The 22,667-nt window shown below is 34.3% G+C and overlaps 1 protein-coding gene across 4 annotated transcripts in view; it reads right to left on the bottom strand.

Annotated features, from left to right (window-relative positions):
• LOC114332601 (serine/threonine-protein kinase NLK) overlaps positions 1-22,667 on the bottom strand; it is a 498,632-nt gene that overhangs the window by 22,015 nt on the left and 453,950 nt on the right. For 2 of the 4 annotated variants that reach the window (XR_007696651.1, XM_050644607.1), the window contains exons 4-8: positions 17,514-17,620; positions 11,548-11,633; positions 7,109-7,507; positions 4,658-4,859; positions 3,091-3,231 (exon numbers count right to left, since the gene is read on the bottom strand). Coding sequence is in view for 2 of the 4 variants with exons in the window: in XM_050644607.1 (XP_050500564.1) it covers positions 3,134-3,231; positions 4,658-4,859; positions 7,109-7,507; positions 11,548-11,633; positions 17,514-17,620 (892 nt within the window). In the remaining 2 variants the exon portion in view is untranslated. Of the gene's footprint in view, positions 1-3,061; positions 3,232-4,657; positions 4,860-7,108; positions 7,508-11,547; positions 11,634-17,513; positions 17,621-22,667 lie in introns of all 4 variants that reach the window. The other 2 variants (XR_007696650.1, XM_050644606.1) reach the window with 2 other exon arrangements.

The following is a 22,667-nucleotide window of genomic DNA, read 5'->3' as shown; positions in this document are numbered from 1 at the left end:
ACATTTATTTTATTGTGAAACTTAGAAGAGAAAGCGTTATTCGAATCCATAACAATAAAATTGGCATCTCAAGTATCGTTTTATAGTTAAACAACTGAGGTGTCATTTTATTGTTAAACAATTGGCACCCAACAATCTAGGTGATTGCTTTATTTTTACACATGGCCCCACGTTGGGGCGCCAAGTTTGTGCTTTTTCTATTATATTCTAGAAAAAAGTTATCTTTTAATTATATCTGGAATATATTGATTTTTAAAGATTTTTGAAGAATTTTTCAAAATTAAGTACATATATATCATAAGAAAAAAATATAAGATCACATCAGGCAATGTATATGACGCTAAAACTCTACAGTATTTATTATTTAATAATTCTGTATATTTTTTTTATTTAAATATGGTTGCACTGACATTAAGTTATGTACATTTAGGTATATTACAAATACGGACGACACAACAGCATACTCTAAAAATATCAATTGGGCGCCAAGTTTGTGCTTTTTCTATTATATTCTAGAAAAAAGTTATCTTTTAATTATATCTGGAATATATTGATTTTTAAAGATTTTTGAAGAATTTTTCAAAATTAAGTACATAAAAAAATATAAGATCACATCAGGCAATGTATATGACGCTAAAACTCTACAGTATCTATTATTTAATAATTCTGTATATTTTTTTTTATTTAAATATGGTTGCACTGACATTAAGTTATGTACATTTAGGTATATTACAAATAGGGACGACACAACAGCATACTCTAAAAATATCATTCACATAGTTCTTCTACACCTACGACGATGCCTATTTTGCTCAAGCAGAGACATGAAGATTTAAAAATGGTATGTACAAATGAGAAATAAAAATTTAAAATTAACAGAGCGAATTGATCTATAACCGTTATAAATTGGGAAGCCGATTTAGGATTCGAACATCAGTGAACTATTATTACACAGGTGATGTCGGCGATACAAAAGTATCAGTCATATGATGATTCAAATCCTAAATGCCAAAAACTGTATTAACTACAACAAAGACGATGGAAGAAGTACTTTCAGAATTTACTAAACTAAATATTGAAAGTGAGATAGAGAAAGCAGATATTACATTCAATTCTGTAGATGTGGAAATATCAGCACCAACACTTTAAGAAGAAAATGATGCTATAGCATCTCTTAAAGATCATAGAGCGCCAAGAAATGATGGTATAAATGAAGAATTGATAACAAAAGGAGGAAACGTTTAACATCAAAAATTTTATGACATTATTCGGAGTATGGCAACCACAGAAAATTCCTAGGGAATGGAATGGAAGCGTTCTAATCATAAGAAAGGAGATACAAACAATTTTGAAACTATAGAGGAATATCGCTTGCTTATAAAGTTCTATCAGTCAACTTGCTAAAGAGGTTCACTCCGTATTTGGAAGATATTTTAGGCGATTACCAATGCGGTTGTCGTGCTGGAAGCTCAACAATGTTATCAAATATTTACGATTCGACAAATATTAAAAAAAACTGGGAATTCATCCGAGATGTACACAATATTTTCGTAGATTTCCAGCAAGCATATGATTCGATAAAAAGAAGCAGATTATGGCCATGGCGATGCTGGAAATGGGAATATCAAGAAAATTAGGGGAGCTAACTCAAATGTGCGTGACAGACTCATATGCACAGGTAAAAATAGGATATAGAACATCGATGAAATTTAGTAGAACATCAGGACTTAAACAAGGAGGCCTCTTATCACCTCGCTATTCAATCTGGCATTATAATATGCAATAAGTAAAATATCGTCTGAGCTGACAGGGGGATTTGCGAATAGAGGAACAAAACTAATGCTGGCCTTTGCTGATGATCTAGATGCAGACGCTTCTTCTACAAGAACGTGTGAGAGGTGTTTTCACTCGAGGAGAAAACAGGTAGTCTGGATCTTCGAATAAATGGAGAGAAGACATGCTAAACCACATTCAAATAGCAAATTCCCAACTATAAACAAACGAACGTGTTACTATTCGCCGTCTCATTCGTCAAGAGGCTGTTAAATGTAATTTATTGCCCTAAACGAGGCGAATTCTCATTTTACAGGTCCAAACTGGTCAGTCTGCAAATTCAAATTGTAGGTAGCGTATTGGTTTTTAAGATACACTTCAGGACGACCCTGTTTAGCTTCCATGCGCGTTTGTTTACAGTTGGGAATCTGTATAATGAATGGACTTTAGTAACTAAAATTCCAAGGCCAAGAGTTAGGCAGAAAACAATTATTAATGACCGCAACTTCGCAGTAGTAAAAGAGTTTAAATATCTGGGGGCGGTAATCACAGATAACAACCAATTGAAAAAGAGGTCTCAGCAAGGATAGCTGCGGAAAATAGAGCATTGTACTCTTTTATCATCATTATTAAGATCTAAGTTGCTAACAAAACAATCTAAATTAAGACTGTACATGTCAAGTACTTGTTACATATGGAAGTTAAAATTGGACTCTACATCAGCGGGAAATAAATAAGCTGTAGTTATTTGAACGGAAGGTTCTCAGAATGACATTTGGCCCTCAGAAAGATGAATTGACAGGAGAGTGGAGAAGGCGTCACAATCCTGAATTGGTGACTCTGTATGGTACTGAAAACGTAGTCAGACATACAAAAGCTAAACGAATAAGATGAGCAGATCATGTGGTAAGATCAGAGGAAGAAAGAGTGTGAAAGACAGTGATTTTTGAGAGAGCAGGCGGTAGAAGATCAGTAGGCTGTCCCAAAAAAAGATGGAAGGATGATAATGGAGTTGATTTAGTTACGATTGGGGTACAACAATGGGAAATGGATGCGAAAAATCGTAGCAGTTGAAAGGCCATAGTGGATGTGTCGAAGATTCTCAAACTGAGTTGTAAAGCCGGTAAAGAAGAAGAACAACCAAATCCAATGCTTCATCGTACCATACACATATGTTGTTGTTAATACAGTTGATTCCCTTCTTCATAAACGTCGATAATACCACTATCAGCATATATAGTTCCGGAAGGCAACAGATAATGACAGAAATTAATAAAAAATAACGTACACCAAGAGGTAAGTGAAATGTGCGGTCACCTATGCAATGGCGCTGCGCTGGTCTGCGGCGTTGGCGGCCATCTTACCTGGCGAAACTCTTGAATGCCGCAGATTGGGGGTTTATACATAAAGGGACTCTACTTGTGTTTAGTTGTTCTGCTATGAATTTATGCATCTCCTCTGAAAAAAGAAAAAAAAACATCATTAGAAATTAAACATCATTTAAAACATCAAATATAAAGTATTTTGAAGTAAAATTATGGTTTATTCCCATTCAATTTAGTATACTCCATTTACAACATTTTAAATTTAGTATACTCAAGACTACAACGGTCTTTATACAAGCCCTTCTTAGCAAATTTGGACACCTAATTGCAATTACTTCTTAGCGTTCCTAGCTAGATGTGGTCTTGGTACCATTGGCATTCGAGATGACTTGTTGAATAATTTGTGGGTGCATATCGAGGACGGCGGCTCCTCTTCAGCATCAGGTGAGGAATTACAAATTTGAGCTATAACCAATAATACTTTAATTAATAATAATGATAGAAGAATTCAAAAGGAACAATTTGAGCTTATGAAAATGTTAGTAAGTGTATTTTTGGCCAAGATATCGATATTTTAAACGCGCGCTATGAGGCGCAAGATCGGCTCACAGTCAAGTAAGTGACGAAATTCGTAGCCAAAATATCGATATCTTGGCCAAAAATAAACTTACGAACATTTTTAAAAGCTCAAATTGTTCCTTTTGAGTTCTTCTATCATTATTGTTACATAAAGTATAAATGTTAAAGTTCAAATTTGCTTGAAACCCTTATAAACAAATTAATGTATAATTTTTTTAAGAAAATTATAACTTCAAACGAGTATAACTTTAAAACAAATGAAGATAAAGTAATTTAACAAACTTTGTTTGGAAGCCTATTAATTAAGCTTTAAAATGAGGTCTTCTAAGGCTCATTTCCATTCGTAGAAGCCGAGTTACGATCGATAAAGCTTCGAAAAATATTTATTTTGCAATTTGTATTGTGCACTAATTTTACAATATCTTGAGCTATAATTATTGGATTTAAGTTTAGTAAACGTTTTTTTTCTTCGTTTTTTATTAAGGAACAAATTTTATTTGAAACATTTTTTTATCTCTTTTAGTATATGAGCCAGAACTTTATAAACAATTAAATTGTTTATAACAATTGTTTGACCACTCGGATCGAAATCTGCCCTCGAAATTCGTAATCAGCAGCCAAAAATCCATACGAAACCGTTGAGTTTGTCCACCAGAATTGAAAAGGACAAGGTGAACTCTATTTGGCGCCTAGACTAATTGTCTAATATTACGAATCCATGAAAGTGTCTTTCGACCAATATATCTCTTTCCCTCCACTTTTCCTTCTATTATAAAGCGAAATAGATGGTTTTAGATCCCCTAATTATATGGCCAAAGTGTTCTGTTTTTCTCCCCTTCATGATGTTTATAAGCAGACGTTCTGAATTCATCATTTGAAGAACATCTTCATTGGAAGTGTGTGAAACCCACGATATCTTTAGGATCCGGATTAAAACTAACATAAAGTGCTAGATATGCTAAATCATTCTGATTGCTTACCTTTAACTTGCTGTACAGTGTTAAGCTTTTTCTCCCAATGGTCGTCGAAAGGTTGTGGTGCTGTAGTTTCGAATTCTGACGTATACTGCCTCATACCGCTCGCCGTTGTGTAGCAGCATTTGCACATACAAGAGTGATACCTTAACCTACCTTCGTCTAAATATGGATGTGCAAGCGCCTCCACTACTGTTATTCGTTTATCCTAAAACAGAAAAATGTATTGAATTCAATATCTATCACAGAATAAGTTTTTAATTCCTGAACAAAGCGGTTTTAGTCCAAATAGATCCTGCCTAAACAAATTAATAGCAGTAGCAGTGGTAGCAGTAACAGATTGCATTGCAGCATTCTTCAATATGACAAAGACATATGACACAGATTGTAGATTTAATATATTATCAAAATTACACAAATGGGGAACCAAAGGCAATATGCTAAGATTCATAGAAAAGTTGTTACAATTAAGAACTTTCTGTTTCCGTACCGGTACTATCTTAACAAAGAAAATACAAGAAAACTATATCAGAATTTTTTCATGTGGTTATGAACGATATTGCTCTCCACTACTAAAGAAACAGTATAGCTGATGATTTGGTTTTATTCACAAAAGTTAAACATGTAATAACTGTACAAAACCATTTAGAAGAATTCATTATCCTCATCCTCATCATCATCCAGCCTTCTGCATCCAAAGTTGAACATAGGCCTCCCCTAATTTCTGTCAGTTTTGTCGATCTTGGGCTTCCTGTGACCAGTTCCCAGCAATCCTTTTAACGTCGTCTGTCCATCGTGTAGGTGGTCTACCTCTACTTCTTCTGTCTGCTCTTGGTCTCCACACTGTAATTTTTTGGGTCCACCTCCCGTTCTTCATTCTGGCTACATGGCCCGCCCAATTCCACTTCAGCCATGCTACTCGCTCTGTGACATCTGTGACGCCTGTCCTTCTTCTGATTTCTTCATTTCTGACCCTGTCTCTGAGAGTCAGTTCACGTAGTGATCGTTCCATTCTTCTTTGGGTCACTCTAAGTTTGGTTGCTGTGGCCTGGGTTAATGATAATGTTTCGGCGCCGTAAGTCATGACTGGAAGCACACATTGGTCGAAAGTCTTCTTTTTTAAATAATTTGGCAAGTTGCTTTGAAGATGTCTGATAGAGCTCCATATGCGGCCCATGCTAAGGTGGTCCTTCTTGGTAATTCGGCAATTTGATTGTCCCTGGCAATTTGGATTTCATGCCCTAAGTATTTATATTTATGGACCAATGCTATTTCGTTGACGTCGACTTTTGGATTTTCGCTTGGTACCAGGTTTGTCATGTATTGTGTCTTTCCAAAATGTATGTTTAAACCAACTTTATGTTTAAACCAACTTTCAAATCAATGAGTGCAATTCTCCCAATTCTCCAATTTTAAAATAAGTCTCGCCATAAGAGTGGCTCGCCTGTTTCTGGACTAAAGCTGTATGTTTTTCTTTCGAACACAGGCCACAAATGTCAAACTTAAAACTATGTGAGGAGCGTCTGTTATTTTCACACAGAACTCTTTTTCTTGGAATAGTATTTGGCCAGAAGTTGGACATACCATATTACTTAATTTGAAAATCTTGCCAGAGATCGTTTTTCAACAGATAATAGGGGGTAACACGCGAACCAGGAAGCAGACAGTGCCTCAAACGATTTGATGAGGAAGACCCAAGACAGAAAAAGAAAAAAACGCACTGAAATAACTATATATTTAAACTAAAAAGGGGTAGTTCCCTAGGTTGGCTGTATACCATATAGTTAAAAAACTCTAATATGAAGTAAAAACCACTTCTATGTAATAGGTATATTTATTAACAATTTTTAAAAAAATTTAATAAATATACCTATTACATAGAAGTGGCTTTTAACATGAAGCAGTATTTCATGTTAGAGTTGTTTAACTATACATTTCTTCTGGATCCTTTTGGGACCATATCTAGCTAGATAGTATTAGTTCAGTAACGTTCAGTAGAAAGCCTTCTCACTCGTTATGTCTTGCGATGGGGAGGGGTGGAGGGCGGCGATTGGGAGACAGATAGGTCTCCATAGGTACTCCGTTACGGAGTATCACGGTTTGATCTTGGGACACATGGGTCCCACTGTTCTCAGTGTACCTCTACTTCATTGTATTGTTGAAAGCAACAGTGTTAAAAATTATCAATCATCATCATCAATGGTGCTACAGCCCTATGAAACCTTCCCAAGTCTATTACGCTAGTCAGTCCTATCCATTGCCAACGTTGCCAGTTTGCTGCGCTTATTTTTCTCACATCCTCATCTACACCATCCTTCCATCTGAGTTTTGGCCTACCCCTATTTCTACTTCCCACAGGTTGTGGCATAAGGATTCTTCTAGGAGAGTTGTTAAAAATATCAATATTCAGGATAATTACAAACTTATTTAAAAGTACAAAAAAATCTGAAGACTTACCGGATTGAAAACCAGCATTTGGCATAACAAATGAACAACTTCATGCGTCGCTTGTGATGAGAGAGTATACAACGCGGACAGCGACGGTGGCTTGGGTACTCTCCTCAACATATGCGACTTGGCAGCTTCGCAAGCGTGCTTCATGTCTTCCATGGAGGGCGTGCCCAACAGCTCAGTGATCAGTTCTAACTGTTGGACAGTGTTCTGCGCCTGAAAGAGTATCCGACGACCTAAAAGCTCGCCGAAAATACAACCCACTGACCACACGTCTACCGCGGCGGAATAATGCGTGGTGCCCATGAGGATCTCGGGGGCCCGGTAGTACTGCGTAACTACTTCTTGGGTCATGTTTTTGCTCGTGTCGGGTTCTTCTACTCTTGCTAAACCAAAATCACAGATCTACAAAAATAAAAAAAAACGAATTATTTAATGCTTTAATGATTTATGTATGTTGGGAGAAGTGTATACTACTAATATGTAAACTGTAAGTTAGTTTCAAGTTCATGTGCACTATGTGTCTGAGAGTAGTTAATTATATAATTGTCATGTAGAAGTTTTTTATTAAAACTTATAAAGCACCATTTCTGATTTTATTTTATATATTAAAATAAAATCCTAATAGGTTATGGGCCCAGCACGCTTCCACTGCGGGTTTTTTGTTTTGAAAAAGTTTGTTTTCTTAAACGATCAACCTATGGATTGAAAGAGGCTTCTAGGGAATGATAAGATTAATCAAGAATTAAGTAAATCTGTTTTTCAAAGATCAAAAAATGGGCGTCGTTTATTTAAAAAAAAAAAGGAAAGTGTATTACTATAATAATTTTGTATGTTGATGATTTCTTTGTATTTCACAATAATGTAGATATCTATGAAACAAGAATTGTTGAATGATCTGAAAAACAAATTAAACTAAAAAACTTTTAACTAAACAGGGGAAACTAAAAAGGTTTTAGGCATTCAAATATCTAGATGTAATAATACAATTTATCTAAGTCAAAGTAAATACATTTACAATGTTTTAAAGAGATTTGGATTCTTAGATGTGAAAGGAGTATCAACTCCAAACAAAACCTGGAACAAAATGTAAAATTAGGCAAATGCAAAGATACTAAATCTCATTTAAATAATGTTCCACATCAAAGTATTATTGGTTGTCTTATGTGTTTGACTGTAACCAGATTTTTTTGTAATCATATTTGTTATGTATTGTATATGTATTTAATGTGTATGTAGTTAATTGTTTATATTATTCAATTCAATGTTTAATTTCTTAATGTTCTCACTTTACAGTTTAAGGGAGAGTGTTAGGAAAAGTGTATACTACTAATATGTAAACTGTAAGTTAGTTTTTAGTTCATGTAGGGCTGTTTCACATTATAAGAATTTTGAACGTACAAGGGTTTTCTCGTGTGATAGTTTTGAGGCACTTGTCCTTTTCACACAATAAGAATTGAGTCGCACGAAGACATTTTGCTGTGTTGTTTGGTATATTATTTTTATTTACACTATATTATTATATAGAAATATATAAAGATAGAAACTTGACAAAAAATGCTTGGCATGGTGTATACCGTATACCGTGCACTTAACAGTGAATTTGACGAATTAGGTAAGACTTTCATTTTTCCGACTGTATCACGACATCGTATCATGTACCGACCTCAGCCACAAAGTGTAAATAAAACTAATATACAAAACAACACAGAAAAATATCTTCGTGCGACTCAATTCTTATTGTTCGCACGTTCAAAATTCTTATATGAAACAGCCCATATGATTACATGAGGCACCATTGGAATGTTGTTGTGGTTCGAACCCTCGCACGTTTAAATTCTTATAATGTGAAACAGCGCGTACACTATGTGTCTGACATTAGTTAATTATATAATTGTCATGTAGAAGTTTTTTATTAAAACTTATAAAGCACCATTTCTGATTTTATTTTATATATTAAAATAAAATCCTAATAATGTATGTACACAATTACTAAAAAAGTAAGGATGTTTGATAGAACTAAAGTAATTAATATTCAGTTGTTTTTAAAAACAACAAGTAGGCTGTAATATACGGTCTCGATCACCAGAGGAATGTTTTATATATTATGAGAAGGCATTCGATAACGTGAAGGATGTCAAAACTTATAGATCTGCTCAAACAGATTGGGTTAGGTAGTAAAGAGATAAGCATTATCAAGAACTTGTACCGGAACCAGGCAGCCAGCCAGTACATCTATCCCTTCAAAGTATCGAAGTTCTAAGAGATGGCAGTGACGATCTTCCTGGAGGCAGAGACGTTCGCATAATTGTAAATTTGTATTGGAATCAATACCAGTTTGGTATTTGATATTGGAATTGGATTTGGTATTGGAATTTGATACCAGTTTCTGCAAACCTTAATTGAAGGAAAGATCGAAGAAAGAAGCAGAGTGGACAGGAAGAAAATGTCATGGCTCCGTAATGTCAAACAATGGACAGGACTAAAAAACACAGGAGACCTAATACATACTGGAAGGGATAGAGAAAAATGGTCAAACGTGATCGCGAACATCCATTAGTGGATTGCATAAGAAGAAGACGAAGATTGGAATCAAACAACATCAGTTTTAGTAGACGATTTGGAATCACAGGCTCTTAATATTAAAAGAGGAGTACGATAGGGATGTCTCATGTCTCTTGTCGCTCCTGGTTTTCAATATTTAGTCTGGAAGAATTTTCAGAAATGCACTTTCTGAGAAACAAGAAGCAATAATTGTGAACAGTGAAGTTTACAATAATTTGCGATATGCGAATGACACAGTACTCCTAGCACATACTTAAGAAATCTGTCAACATTACTTCAAACAAAACAAAAGCAAGCTTGACATTTAATAATGCGTTAGTTAGATGTCTCTACTCGAGTCCCTTGGGAACAAAAAAATAATGAAGAAAATTGCTCCATTGGAAGCCGAGAAAATGCATTTTTTTAACGTATACCGATTTTGAACTTTGAGATTACATTTTCTCCAACCTCATTTTTGATTGGAATTTTGCTATTTTTGGCAATTTTCACTCGTAATATCGATAGTTTTTATTATAATAATATATGTTGTGAGTATTTTAAAGATATGAAAATTAGTGTGGAGAAAGAGGACAAAAATAAAAAGGTGATGGTTCGAAAATTATGATCATATTGTTTATATATTTGCCGTAAATGCCGGTCAATTTTGATCGGTTGTTTCTCAGGAACCACTCATCACAATTAAACGTTTTTTCTTTTAAAAGAAGCGTCCTGCCGCTTTTTTCCAATACCGATTTCATGATTTAATTTACTTTAATATTTCCCGAGATATTATATTTATTTATAAGCCAAAAAATTGTTTATAATTTTAAAATATTCCTGAAGCCGCTTAAATAGTCCAATTTCAATTCTGTAAAGAATATTAGATGGGTACAATGTCTTTTTATACAAAAATCATAGTTATTCTTATCTATCATAATTATTGTGGTTATTATAGCGACCGTAAATTTTTAATTAACAATTCAATTGTTGCTAAACTGTTCATTCAGTTTCCATCGGATTCTGGAATTATGATCTATACGAAAAGAGCTTTTATATTTCCAATTTATTTAATTATTGACAAACAATTACTTATCTAAAATTTTAGTTGAAAATTAAAGATTTTGTTGGCAAAACCCGCATTTTCCGGGGAAAATTTTCGTCGAAGTAAATCGGGAAAAACATGTCTCTATGCAGGATTTAATTACGGTGAATTTTTATTTGGGTGTTTTTGGTGTAGTTAAAATCTTTGGAGTTATAGAGCAAAAATTGAAAAAAACACGATTTTCGGGCGCCGTTTTGTTTATAAAAAAAGTAGCCCACTATCTGCGGACTTTGCATACCTATATTATTAATATATACAATCATACGATTCGATTCCATCAATAAAATTGCTGGTAAATAACTTTTCCTTGTGTTTTGCTAATTAGCCCAGAGTAAAATAAATATCACGGGAAATAAGTGAAATTTCAAAGACTGTTTACATTTTTTGCCCCCTTATTTGTTTCACCTAGTGGACATGTGGACAACATGCACACTAAACTTTGAAAAATCGGCTTCATTTTCCCCGAATCGTATATTCAGTAGATTATTACTATATCTACGGTAACGACTGAATCCAAAAGTCAAAAGACGGAATTTAAATGTATGTATATGTATATTAGAGGTATAAAATTTGAAAATTAATCGAATAAACAGAAATCTTAATTTGCATTTCCGTTTACCAAGTCAATTACACTTAATTTTATACACCACTTGTTCCTGAATGAGTCCTCTTTATTACAAAGCGAAATCCGCACGAGTAGCCATAGTATAATTAAACTTTAAATAGTAAGAACCACAGACTAACTCTAGCTATATATAGCTTTGTTTTCTGGAACGTAATGATATAAAGAAGTACTTACCTTTAGAACACAATTACTATTAACCAGAAGATTCCCAGGTTTAATATCCCTATGTAATATCCTAGCTGAATGTAAATATTTTAAACCTGCAATTAGAAATAAACAAGTATTAGTTTGTTATCAACAAATGCCCAGAACAACTTCCCAGAAACTCAGAAACCAAAAGCTTTTTTTACCCAGACCCCTACTTTTTTTTTAAATAGCAAGTGTGGTCGAGTGGTAGATCACTTGAAAGGTAATTTTTTTGCTAAACGACACTGTATTTTTTTTCTAATTTACGTAATAAGTTTGAAAACAATTTTGGACTTAACAAATTTATTATAAATTAGTTAAATCCAAAATTATCTTTAAAGTTATTCCGCAAATTAAAAAAAAATTAGAGGGTCATGTAAAGAAAAAAAATATCTTTCAAATGATGTGTCACTCAACTACACTTGCTAATTAAAAAAACTAGGGGTTTATGCGGGGTAGTAGGGGGTTACATTTGATGGCATAATTTTGCATAAAAATTCGTCCCCCGTTCAATACAAATTGACATGTTTTTTTAAATTTTGAAGAAATCTGAGTTTCTGGGGAGGGGGTCAAATTTTAGTTGGAACACTCTGTATATTCGTTTACCGCCCATTCGAGCATCCTTAATATGCGCAATAAAGAAACAAAAATGTGTTAACTGGTTCCAGAACAGTCAAACCCGCTTATTAGAATACTGTTGATAGGAATATTCCAGTTTAAGGAATAGAAATTTGAGGTCCCGAAACGTTTCCATTTACTCCCTAATATTTTTCAGGTAAATGAATAACATTGTATGTACAATTTTCTAAAAATTTAAATAATGTCACGTTTATTAGCACCTATTCGACACTTCCTTGAAACATCCACAGGTCATAAAGTACTTTTTCATTTGTCAGAAAATTTCAATTAGGTGCCCACCCACTTTGTTGCATGTAAAGAAAATTTTTAGTTAATTTAGAATTCACCTAGTGTAGTTTGCAAGTGAATTATGGCATCGTTATATTTGTAGAGAAAGGATCTTACTTTAATGGAAAAAGTTAACGTAATTGAATAAGCGAAACAATCTAAGTGCAGTACAAATTGAAATTGCTAAAAAGAATTTCACAAGCTCAGGTGACCAATGATGTGCCAGCTTGCGTGCGCTATTGTGATAAGACTACGCTTTATTATCAAGCTACTCCAAACAGTACCTTTTGTTGCGATTTCTTACCCTTTACAATATTTTTACTTAGTCATAGATTGGAGTCACATCCTGACTGAATGTTCACTTAAGGCAGAGGCTCTGCTATAGATTAAAGTCTCACTCTTCCTGACATATCCCTGAACGTTGCTCCAATATATAACGTGTTGTAAATAATAATTACATGGTGGAGAGTACACCACATTGGAGCTTTCTTTAATATGTAAGGGTGTTTTTAGTTTGGTGTGGAACTTCGACACCGTTTTTATTTATTTTATTTTATTTCTGGTTCCAATTTTGATATTGTGTATATTATATAATATAATATGGTATAGAATGGTACTCCGTTTGTTTCTTGTTTGTGAGACATCTGTTTGACCTATAGTTTTTAATTTTGTGAGAGCAGATGTTTTGATAGTCAGGATCTGACAAGGTGATAACTCTACTTTTCATATTTAATACTAAGTTGGTCTTCATCGTAGATGGATGTAGATATTGTATCACGGTGCACCATCATGTACAGAAATGGTATGCAATTATTGTTTTCTAATAATTCTACTGTACTCAACATGCGATGAAAAGAGCAATGCTAAGCATATCACTTAAGGATAGAAAAACAAACACATGGGTAAGACAGAAAACCAAAGTCGCCGATGTGGTACAAAAATCATTAAAATGGCACAGAACAATTCTAACCTGGAGACCATACCAACGCAAAAGACCCAGAGGCAGACCTCCTATGAGATGGACAGATGAACTGAAACGGACTGCCGGGAAAAATTGGCTACAAGTAGCGTACAATAAAAAACGATGGAAAGGAAGACTTGAAGAGGCTTATCTTCAGATGTGGACGTGAATGGCTAGACAAAGAAGAAGAAGAACTCTACTGTAAACTGCCAGTCTTGCCAATGACTGTTAAAAATGTGTATTATGTCCATGGTTTTGTCTTTTTAGAGGGCAAGAATTAGATCATCATGTATTTGGTATTAAATGGAGCATGTAAACTGGCACATCATGGCTGGCAGTTTCTGTAGGTTCATCGTTGTTTGGAAAAATTATACTGATATCTGAACTACAACTTGGTTCATAAAGGGTTATGCTATGCTCACTAATTTCTTATGCATTATCATTGCCATTGTCAAAAATTCAGGATTTCCAAACGAATTTCATTTTCTAATGCAAAGTTCAAAATTGTTGTAGTGCAACGATTCGAGAATTGACAAAATGTGAACTTAAAAAGTTTTCTTATGAGGGTATCACTTCGCTAACAGAATTTTTTGTTTTGCTCAACAAAGCAACTTTTGATTTGTGTGTGTCAATCTCTGTAGCTAGTATAGCTTCCAACCTACTTACAATTTATTTTTTTTTTGATAATATTTGTCGATATTTTAGCTTTTCAACCTTGATAGTTTAATTATTTGTAGATTGAGTCATTTTAATTTAGCTATTATTTACAGTACTACGTTAGACATAATATGTGGTATTTTCATTTCTAATTATGTCTGATTCCAAGATTTTATAGTAACTAATATAATTTTTCTCAGATAGTATATTCGTTATTATAATTGGCAAAGAAGCTTTGAATTATTATATTTAAAATACCTGTACCTGTACATCGTGGTTTTCATTGTAACTGTATGATCCAATAAACTAACCGGATAAAAAAGGATCGAATGGGTATTAGTAATCGGGCCAGCACGAATGTACTTACACACTCACGTAACCGGCTACCTGGAAATGCGAACAAACCTTTTACATTAATTCTGATAAATATGTATTACTCTATCGATTATACTTAGAAATTATTCCTTCTTTTAGTTACATGAACCAGCGATATGAAATCTTTGTATAATTCAAAATTGCGTCTTATCCGCTAGATGCCATTTTTAAGCTATTATACAGGGTGGGAAATACTTCAATGGTGAATAGAGGTCACTGAGGCGGTTCAAGATATATTACATTATAAAGGTAATAAATTTAACTGTCCCACCGATTTTTATAACCCAAGTATGCTAGGGCCACAGTAACGTTAACGTCTAACGTCCATTATCCTACGTCTAACGTACACACCAAAAATGATGGAATAAACTGAACGTTAAAGTGACTGGCCACACTTATTTTAACGCCTAGAGCAGAAAACGCGTTTTTTAATCCAATAATTTCAAGATGGAAGTCGAAGCTGCTACGCTGTTATATTTTATGAGTGCTATTTTATGCAAACCAGCTTGTTTTATATACCTCATTCGTTCCCATCCCAAATTTTAACGATTATTTATATTTATTTAAATGAGTCCTATAGTATCCCATAAGTGTGTCTTTTTTCTTTTTCAAATCTTCTACCGTCGCTAGAAAAGATAATGATTGCACAATTCGACGCCAAGCGTCACCATGAACACTACGATTTTTATGTGATTTTTGTCCCATAAACAAGGTTCTGTTTCAAACACTGTGAAAAATTCAATTATTTTCTAATTACTCCACTCCATTTTCATAGAATATTATGTCATTCTGTATTTTTCAATAGTATGTATTCTATTTCACAAAACAAATTACTCTGCTGCGCTGCAAGCTAGAACTTGTTGAAACAGTGCAATTGTAGCCACAACAACGCGATAAGTAACGGAGTAACTCCTTTGAAGTGTCCAAAAAAAAAACCGCCACCCGATCTATCCCCTAACGTGTAACGGCATTAATAATGGCAATAACAAATTAGCACGCTAAGTCGTCGCTGCACCTCTCTTTAATGTTAAATAACGCGTTAATTAACGGCATTAGACGTTACTGTGGCCCCAGCATTAGAGGGTGTTTTATCGATTTTGCCCATTCCTTTCTGCATCCATAACTTTGGAACCACCTTGTATATTTTTTTGATACTTGGTAGATATACATGTCTCATTTAGAACCCAAACCACCTAACTACTAATCAAAAGAAAAATCCGCCTCAGTGACCTCTATTCACAATTCAAGTATTTCCGTTTCCCAATGAAACACCCTGTATGTGTGTTAATTTTTTTAACAACATTGTTATCGGATGTAAGATGTAACTAGGAATCCTAAATATATAAAATACTTTACACTGTCAACGATATACTATTCGTCAAATACAGCTTGAGACTCTTTTTGATATTAGGCGTCATCTCAAATGCGCAGTAAACAGCAACAAAATTCATTGATTGATAACATCGTTTTTTTTTCATGTATTATTTGATGTAAATAAGAGGGCTTTTTTTTTGGTATGTGAATCCGTGAATATTCTTTCTTCCCGATCCCTGTTTCCTTCTAAACTCCCTTTCTCTATAGAGCTTTTGACGAACCTCCTCAATGCGTAAATGACGCGGTCAGTGTATTCTCAAGATTCTTCCATAAATCTTCTTCTTCTTCTTCTTCGTTCTCGAGTTCTTTGATAAGATTGATTTTTTTCTGGTATACCCATTTCCTTTACTGCTTTCCATATGACCATACGTGTGAGCGTGTCGAAGGTTCTCTTAAAGTTCACAAAGGATGTGAATGGTGGAGATTGAATTCCTGCGACTAGTCTACGATTACTCTTAGTGTGTTAATTTGGTATATGCATGATCAGTTTGGTCTGAAGTCGGCTTGTTCCTTACTTAACATTGGTTCCACACTGTGTGTCAATCGGTGGTTGATAATTATTGCAATTAATTTATATATGGTATTCAGAAGTGTGATTCCTTTCTAGTTTTCGCAATATGTTTTATCCTTTTGGAATCTTTATTATTATAATTCCCGTTTTCCATTCTTTGGGGAACTTGTTCTCTCTCCAGGCCCCTTTGCAAGAGTGGTTTGAATAACTCTGTTGTTGTGGTTGGTCAAGCTTTTAACAAGGGCATTGTTTAGTTATTGCATTAAGGTAGATTTGATTGAAAGTGCGTCTGGAAGTCTGTCGACTTCCATGACAGTTTGTGGATTACTCAATGAACAAAGTTTTACCAATGATTAGATCATGGTTACCACGCAGTTCAATGAAGCGTTGATATTTCTCTAACCAATTATATGGTTATAGCATTCAGTACTTGCCACCAGTCTTAAATTTTGTCAATATTCTTTCAATGTCATATTTCAGTCTGTCAGTTTGAAGCCAAGATGAAGACTCCATTATAGTCTAATTGTATTTTTTTAACATAGACTTATTGTCGACACTGTTGTAGCCTAAATGGCTTAATTTTTATAATAGTAAGGTCATTCGACCTACCTATGTAGTTAGTTCCAACTACATACTATGGATCTGAAGTAAGTAACCACATGTTCTAACTTTTTAACAATCAAAATTTCAACTTTGCCTTTTTATACAGTGGTTTACTTATTTTAGGTTTCAACCTGATGATGGACTGATTAGTCCGAAAACGTTTGTTTTGTAAGTACTAGTGATGTACCTACTTTAATCCAACTTGGATCTTTTTAGAAAAATTTTAATAAATTTATATACCATCTACCTACAAGAGAAGTTTTACTTCCTTAGTAATTTCTTAAATTTTCCAACACTGTCAGCATATTAATAACAGCATAAAAATATCATAAATCTTGTTTACATTAGATTTTATGTTGTTTTGTATTCTGGAAGTGTTTTTAAAAGTTTTAAATATTATTAAGCAAAGAAGCAGGAAGTGAACAATGCTGCTGAACTCCTCGTTATATCAGCTTAACCCATGTTAGCTCTCATACTGATATCATCAGGTAAAAACAAGATCGCTACAAAAAATGTGGGGCACTTAATATATCTAACTATATATAAAAAAATTAATTCTTTACTTACCTCTAAGAATCTGGTATAAGAAAACTTTTATATGGTCCGATGAAAGGGGTTGATGTGAGACTATAATTTTATGTAGATCACTTTGAAGCAACTCTGTAATTACATATCTAGAAATCAACATGTTAAGGAAAACACGAGACAGTAATTGCGGTAATAACGTTACAATTAAATAATTTTTGCCTACTGTACAGTTAATGTTGTCTGCAAAAGAAATTGCAATTAGTGACGGATTAAGAAATATCAAATAATATGAGCGCAGGAAACAGAATTAACTATTCATATACATGCGAGGGGTTTAATATACTTTTTATTGTCTATCTGCCTTTGTATATATTTGTATGCATTCATACTGAATCAAGTAATTAGAACAACGCACTGAAGATTTCGTAGGAGTCGAAAAAATATATTATAATTGTTAAGACTTTCTTGCACACCCCGTATACACGCACAGGGTTCTTTGCTGACTAATATGACCTAGATCATTTACTACTTTGAAGTAGATGGCACTTCTTGAGGTTTAACATCAACTGGACAGATTTAAGTCGATTAAAAGCGGCTTCTAAATTCTTCAAATAGTCCAGGCGCGTTTTCAAAAATAACCCTTTTAGCACATGTTCCATAAACCACTCAAATGTCGCAGGAGCATTAAAGAGTACAAATGGCATAACGTTGAATTGCCACAATCCAGATCTCGTAGTGAACTAGTGAAGGCTGTCTTCTCCTTATGTACAGGGTCCATTTCTACCTGCCAATATCCAGACTTTAAGTCCAACAAAGATAACAATTTACTTCCAGCCAACGTGTCGTCGGTCTGAGGATAACTATCGTCCTTGGTAACATTGTTCAACAAACGGTAGTCCACATAGAACCTCGTAGTTCCGTCTTTATTCTTGACCAGGAACACCGGAGAGACCCATGGGCTCGTAGAAGGTTTTATCATTTTTTCTTTCTTTCTTCATTTCTTGAACAATCCTTTCAGCTTCCTCTCTCTTCGCCTGTGGTAATCATCGAGCTGTTTGACGAATTGGCTTAGCGTTACCAGTGTCAATTTTATGTTTGACAACGGTAGTCCTTCCTGTCTTTCCTCCTTTGGTACAAAGATACTTTGTACGATACTGCCGAAGAAATTCCCTTAATTTCCTTTTCTCCACCTGATTTAGAGACTGGCCTGCAACTGCAACCATTTGGTCGAACTTGTCGTTGGAATTGTCGGATGTTCTCGTCTGACGGATGAGGGACGTCACGTGTACACAATTACCGACTTTTATCTCTTCCTTGATGGTCATTGGGTAGTCATTGACGTTAATAAGCCTAATACAGCCTAATAATTTAATTTTATTTATCATAATTGACATGACATCAGACCAATAATGAAATATGCGGCAGAAACACGACCTGATACCTACAGAAAGGGAAAAAAATTATAGAAACAGCAGCGATGAAAACCCTTCGAAAAGTCGATGGTAAGACACTATGGGACAGAGCTAGAACTACAGATATGCGACGGAGATGCAAGGTGGAAAACATTATAGTCTAAGAGCTAGAGCCGAAAAATTATCGTCATAAGTAATATGGAGTTTGGCATGTGAAATGTGTCTATTGTATATTGATAATTATGACCCCTTTCAGGCTGACACCTCAGTGGATACAGGCAGTAGCAATAAGGGATGAAAGGGGAAAGTTAGTGTAGTCTTTAAAGATTTTCACCTACTATTTTGTTAAACCTTCATCGATTTGCATGAAAATTGGTGACAAGTTAGAGCATACTCCGAGAAATAAAAATGATTTGCTGCCAACTTGCACTTTCACCCTGGGGGTGGATACCATCCCTTCTTGGGGGTGAAAACTATTTTATTAAAAATAACCCCACAAATCGATAGAGGGACAAATTATAAGTAAAATTTGTTATATCATGTTATTAAAATAAATTAATACTTTTTGGGTTATTAAAGATCATTGATTTGTCTGTTTGAGGAGCACATGCGTGAAGTTACGGATCATAAAAAGAACATATTAATGAATTGTATGTTACTAAAATCTTATTTTTATATTATTTCGATATTATAAATTTAGCAAAAGTGTATTCGAATATGTATGTCAAATGTACCTAGTATTAGACACCCCCAGTTTCTGGACATATTCAGTTTATATTGATAGAAAAAATTAAAAATCGAAATAATATAAAAATAATATTTTATTAACATACAATTAATTAATATGTTCTTTTTGTCATCCGTAACTTCACGCACATGCTCTTAAATAGACAAATCTTTCATCTTTAATAACTCAAAAAGTATTGATTGATTTTATTAACATGATATAACAAATTTTACTTAAAATTTGTCCGTCTATCGATTTGTGGGGTTATTTTTAATAAAATTGTTTTCACCCGCAGGAAGGGGTAGTATTCACCACCACGGTAAAAGTGCAAGTTGGCACCAAATCAGTTTTATTTCTTGAGGTATGCTCTAACTAGTCACCAATTTTCATGAAAATCGATGGAGGTTTAACAAAATAGGAGGTGAAAACCTTTAATGACTGCACTAACTTTTCCCTTTCATCCCTTATTGCTACTTCCTGTATTCACTGAGGTGTCAGCCTGAAAGGGGTCATAATTGTCAATGTACAAAGAACACATTTCACAGGAAAAACTCCATATTACTTATGACGATGATTTTTCGGCTCTAGCTCTCCGTCTATTAATAACCGGGCAAGAAACAGAAAAGTAGAATGGAATGACCACATAAACCAAACGACAACAAATAGGGTAGTAAGGACGGCGAGGGACGGTTCCCCAATAGGAAAACGATCAGTGGGAAGACCACGAAAATGATGGAACGAGAACTTACTGGAGGTACATTGAAAAAACAGATACGAGTCGTGTCTACACAAAAAGAAGAAGATAATGATGTTTAATAAAAGCTTCTTATAATAACATTGTGTGTATTATTCTTCGTTTTTCATTAATATCTCTAGGTACCAATAAAAACCGGATAAAAAAATATTACCGAGTTCAAAAACCTACTTAATTATCGGATACAAATAATGTAAAAAATTCAAACGAAGCCAGTTTTATTATTTAATCTAAGAGAATATATGAACTGATACAGAATTCTTAAAGTATTTCACTAGATAAGCTTCAGTTACCATAAAACAGCGAGGTGAACAACCAAGAGTCCGAGTACCGGAGAAAGACAACAACAACAACAAAAATAAAAACAAAACTTGAACAAGATGGGACGGGACAACAACATTGTACACCGGACAAATGAAATCTCGTGAACTAGGTACCGCGTCGGTACCGCTTCAAATCCGCTTCTCCGTGTTGATCATCGGCATCTCCGGTTGTGGTGGATATCTTCTTGGTGCCGGTGCCACTTGCCAAGGTCGCCTAGCCGCTGCACTATAGTACCACCTCCTGGGTACTACGCTCCTTGATTCGAGTTCGATGTCACTGGAGTTTATGGCGAGTTTGGGCCAATAAACTTACGTATTGTACGTTATAAGTAGCTTTTTCAATGTAAAGTTTTTGATAAGATTTGAATAACATTTCATTAAATGTTAAATAAATGCATGATATTGTCCTTTTCATGAACATTTTTCAGTGCGTAACAAATGATAGGAAAAAGGGTAAGTCCGTGATAATACACATTTATGACATTTATTCTAACATAACATTTTAGTTAAATCTGACAGTTGTCCATTTTATTTTCAATTTGGAATAAAAACAAATCAAATGTGTTTCTTGCATTTATAAAATGGTATGTTCTTTGATTTGTATAGTCTTATAAATTATACAGATTATATTTGTAATATTTTTATCTAATTAAAAAAAATTATTTTTTTTTATTATGGCGCCATCTATCGACAACTAGAATAACTAGAATAAATGTTGTAAATGTCTGTAATCAGAGACGTGCCTTTTTTCTGTCACATACAATTTAATGTGTTAGAAAGAAATCGAAAAACTGTGACGCACTGAAAGATAAGAAAAAGAATAACACAAAATCCATTTGTAAATAGCAAAATAAATTTAATGTACCATAAATAACCCATTTAAAAGTTTGAAGGTTCGAAAATTTTTATTATAAATTTCAGTGTCGTTACAATATCTAATTTGTTTAAAATAGATAGGTTTAGATATCTGGAAATAGATATAACCAGTTACGGAGATGTTGAAGAGGAAGTACGACAACAAAGCTTAAAAGCAAGTGAAGCGGCGGGATCTCTTAATGACACAATCTGGAAGAACAAACACCAACACCTTTAAGACAAGACACAAAAGCAAGAATCTATAAAGCAGCAATTAGACCTATATTGACATACACGGCGGAGACAAGACCTGACACATCTAAAACGAGACGACTACTAGAAACAACAGAGATGAAAATACTCCGACGAATATCAGGGAAAAGTCTGTTGGATAGGGAGAGAAGCGAATACATAAGAAGATGATGCAATGTAGAAGACATAAATGTATGAGTGACAAAATGGAAACAGGATGAGTGGAACTAACACATTAGTAGAATGGCGGAGGATAGGATAGTACGAATAGCACGAGATAAGTCACCAAATGTACGAAGAAGTATTGGCAGACCAAGACAAAGATGGTGTGATATTTTAAACAATTTATGAGGCTAATATTGAAGAAGAAACAGGCTTTAAAGCCTACATACAAGAAGGAAGAAGAAGAAGATTTTTAAAATGATCATGTTGCACATTAACTTTTTTCTTTCTGGGTTGGTTGCTGAATAACCTAACGATTTCACTTGGATATCTATGCGGTATCGATGCTGATGACATTTTACCCTTATTACGGTTCAGAACTTTCTGATCTAAACACTTTAAAGAGTTCCTAACTATATGGGCAACCAACAGGAGACCCTGGTATATTTAGCACATACCAAGCAAAAGACAACTTGTACAGGATACACAACTAGACTGGATGTAGGAAACAACAGTAACTTTCTGATCTAAACACTTTAAAGAGTTCCTAACTATATGGGCAACCAACAGGAGACCCTGGTATATTTAGCACATACCAAGCAAAAGACAACTTGTACAGGATACACAACTAGACTGGATGTAGGAAACAACAGTGGGTAGCAAACACAAGCTTCAACTTCAGCTTCAGTGATAACAGAGATATTGGAT

Source organism: Diabrotica virgifera, chromosome 2 (assembly GCF_917563875.1).
Source record: "Diabrotica virgifera virgifera chromosome 2, PGI_DIABVI_V3a".
In the NCBI taxonomy this organism is placed as follows: Eukaryota; Metazoa; Arthropoda; class Insecta; order Coleoptera; family Chrysomelidae; genus Diabrotica; species Diabrotica virgifera.
This window is presented reverse-complemented; position numbering and strand designations above follow the sequence as displayed.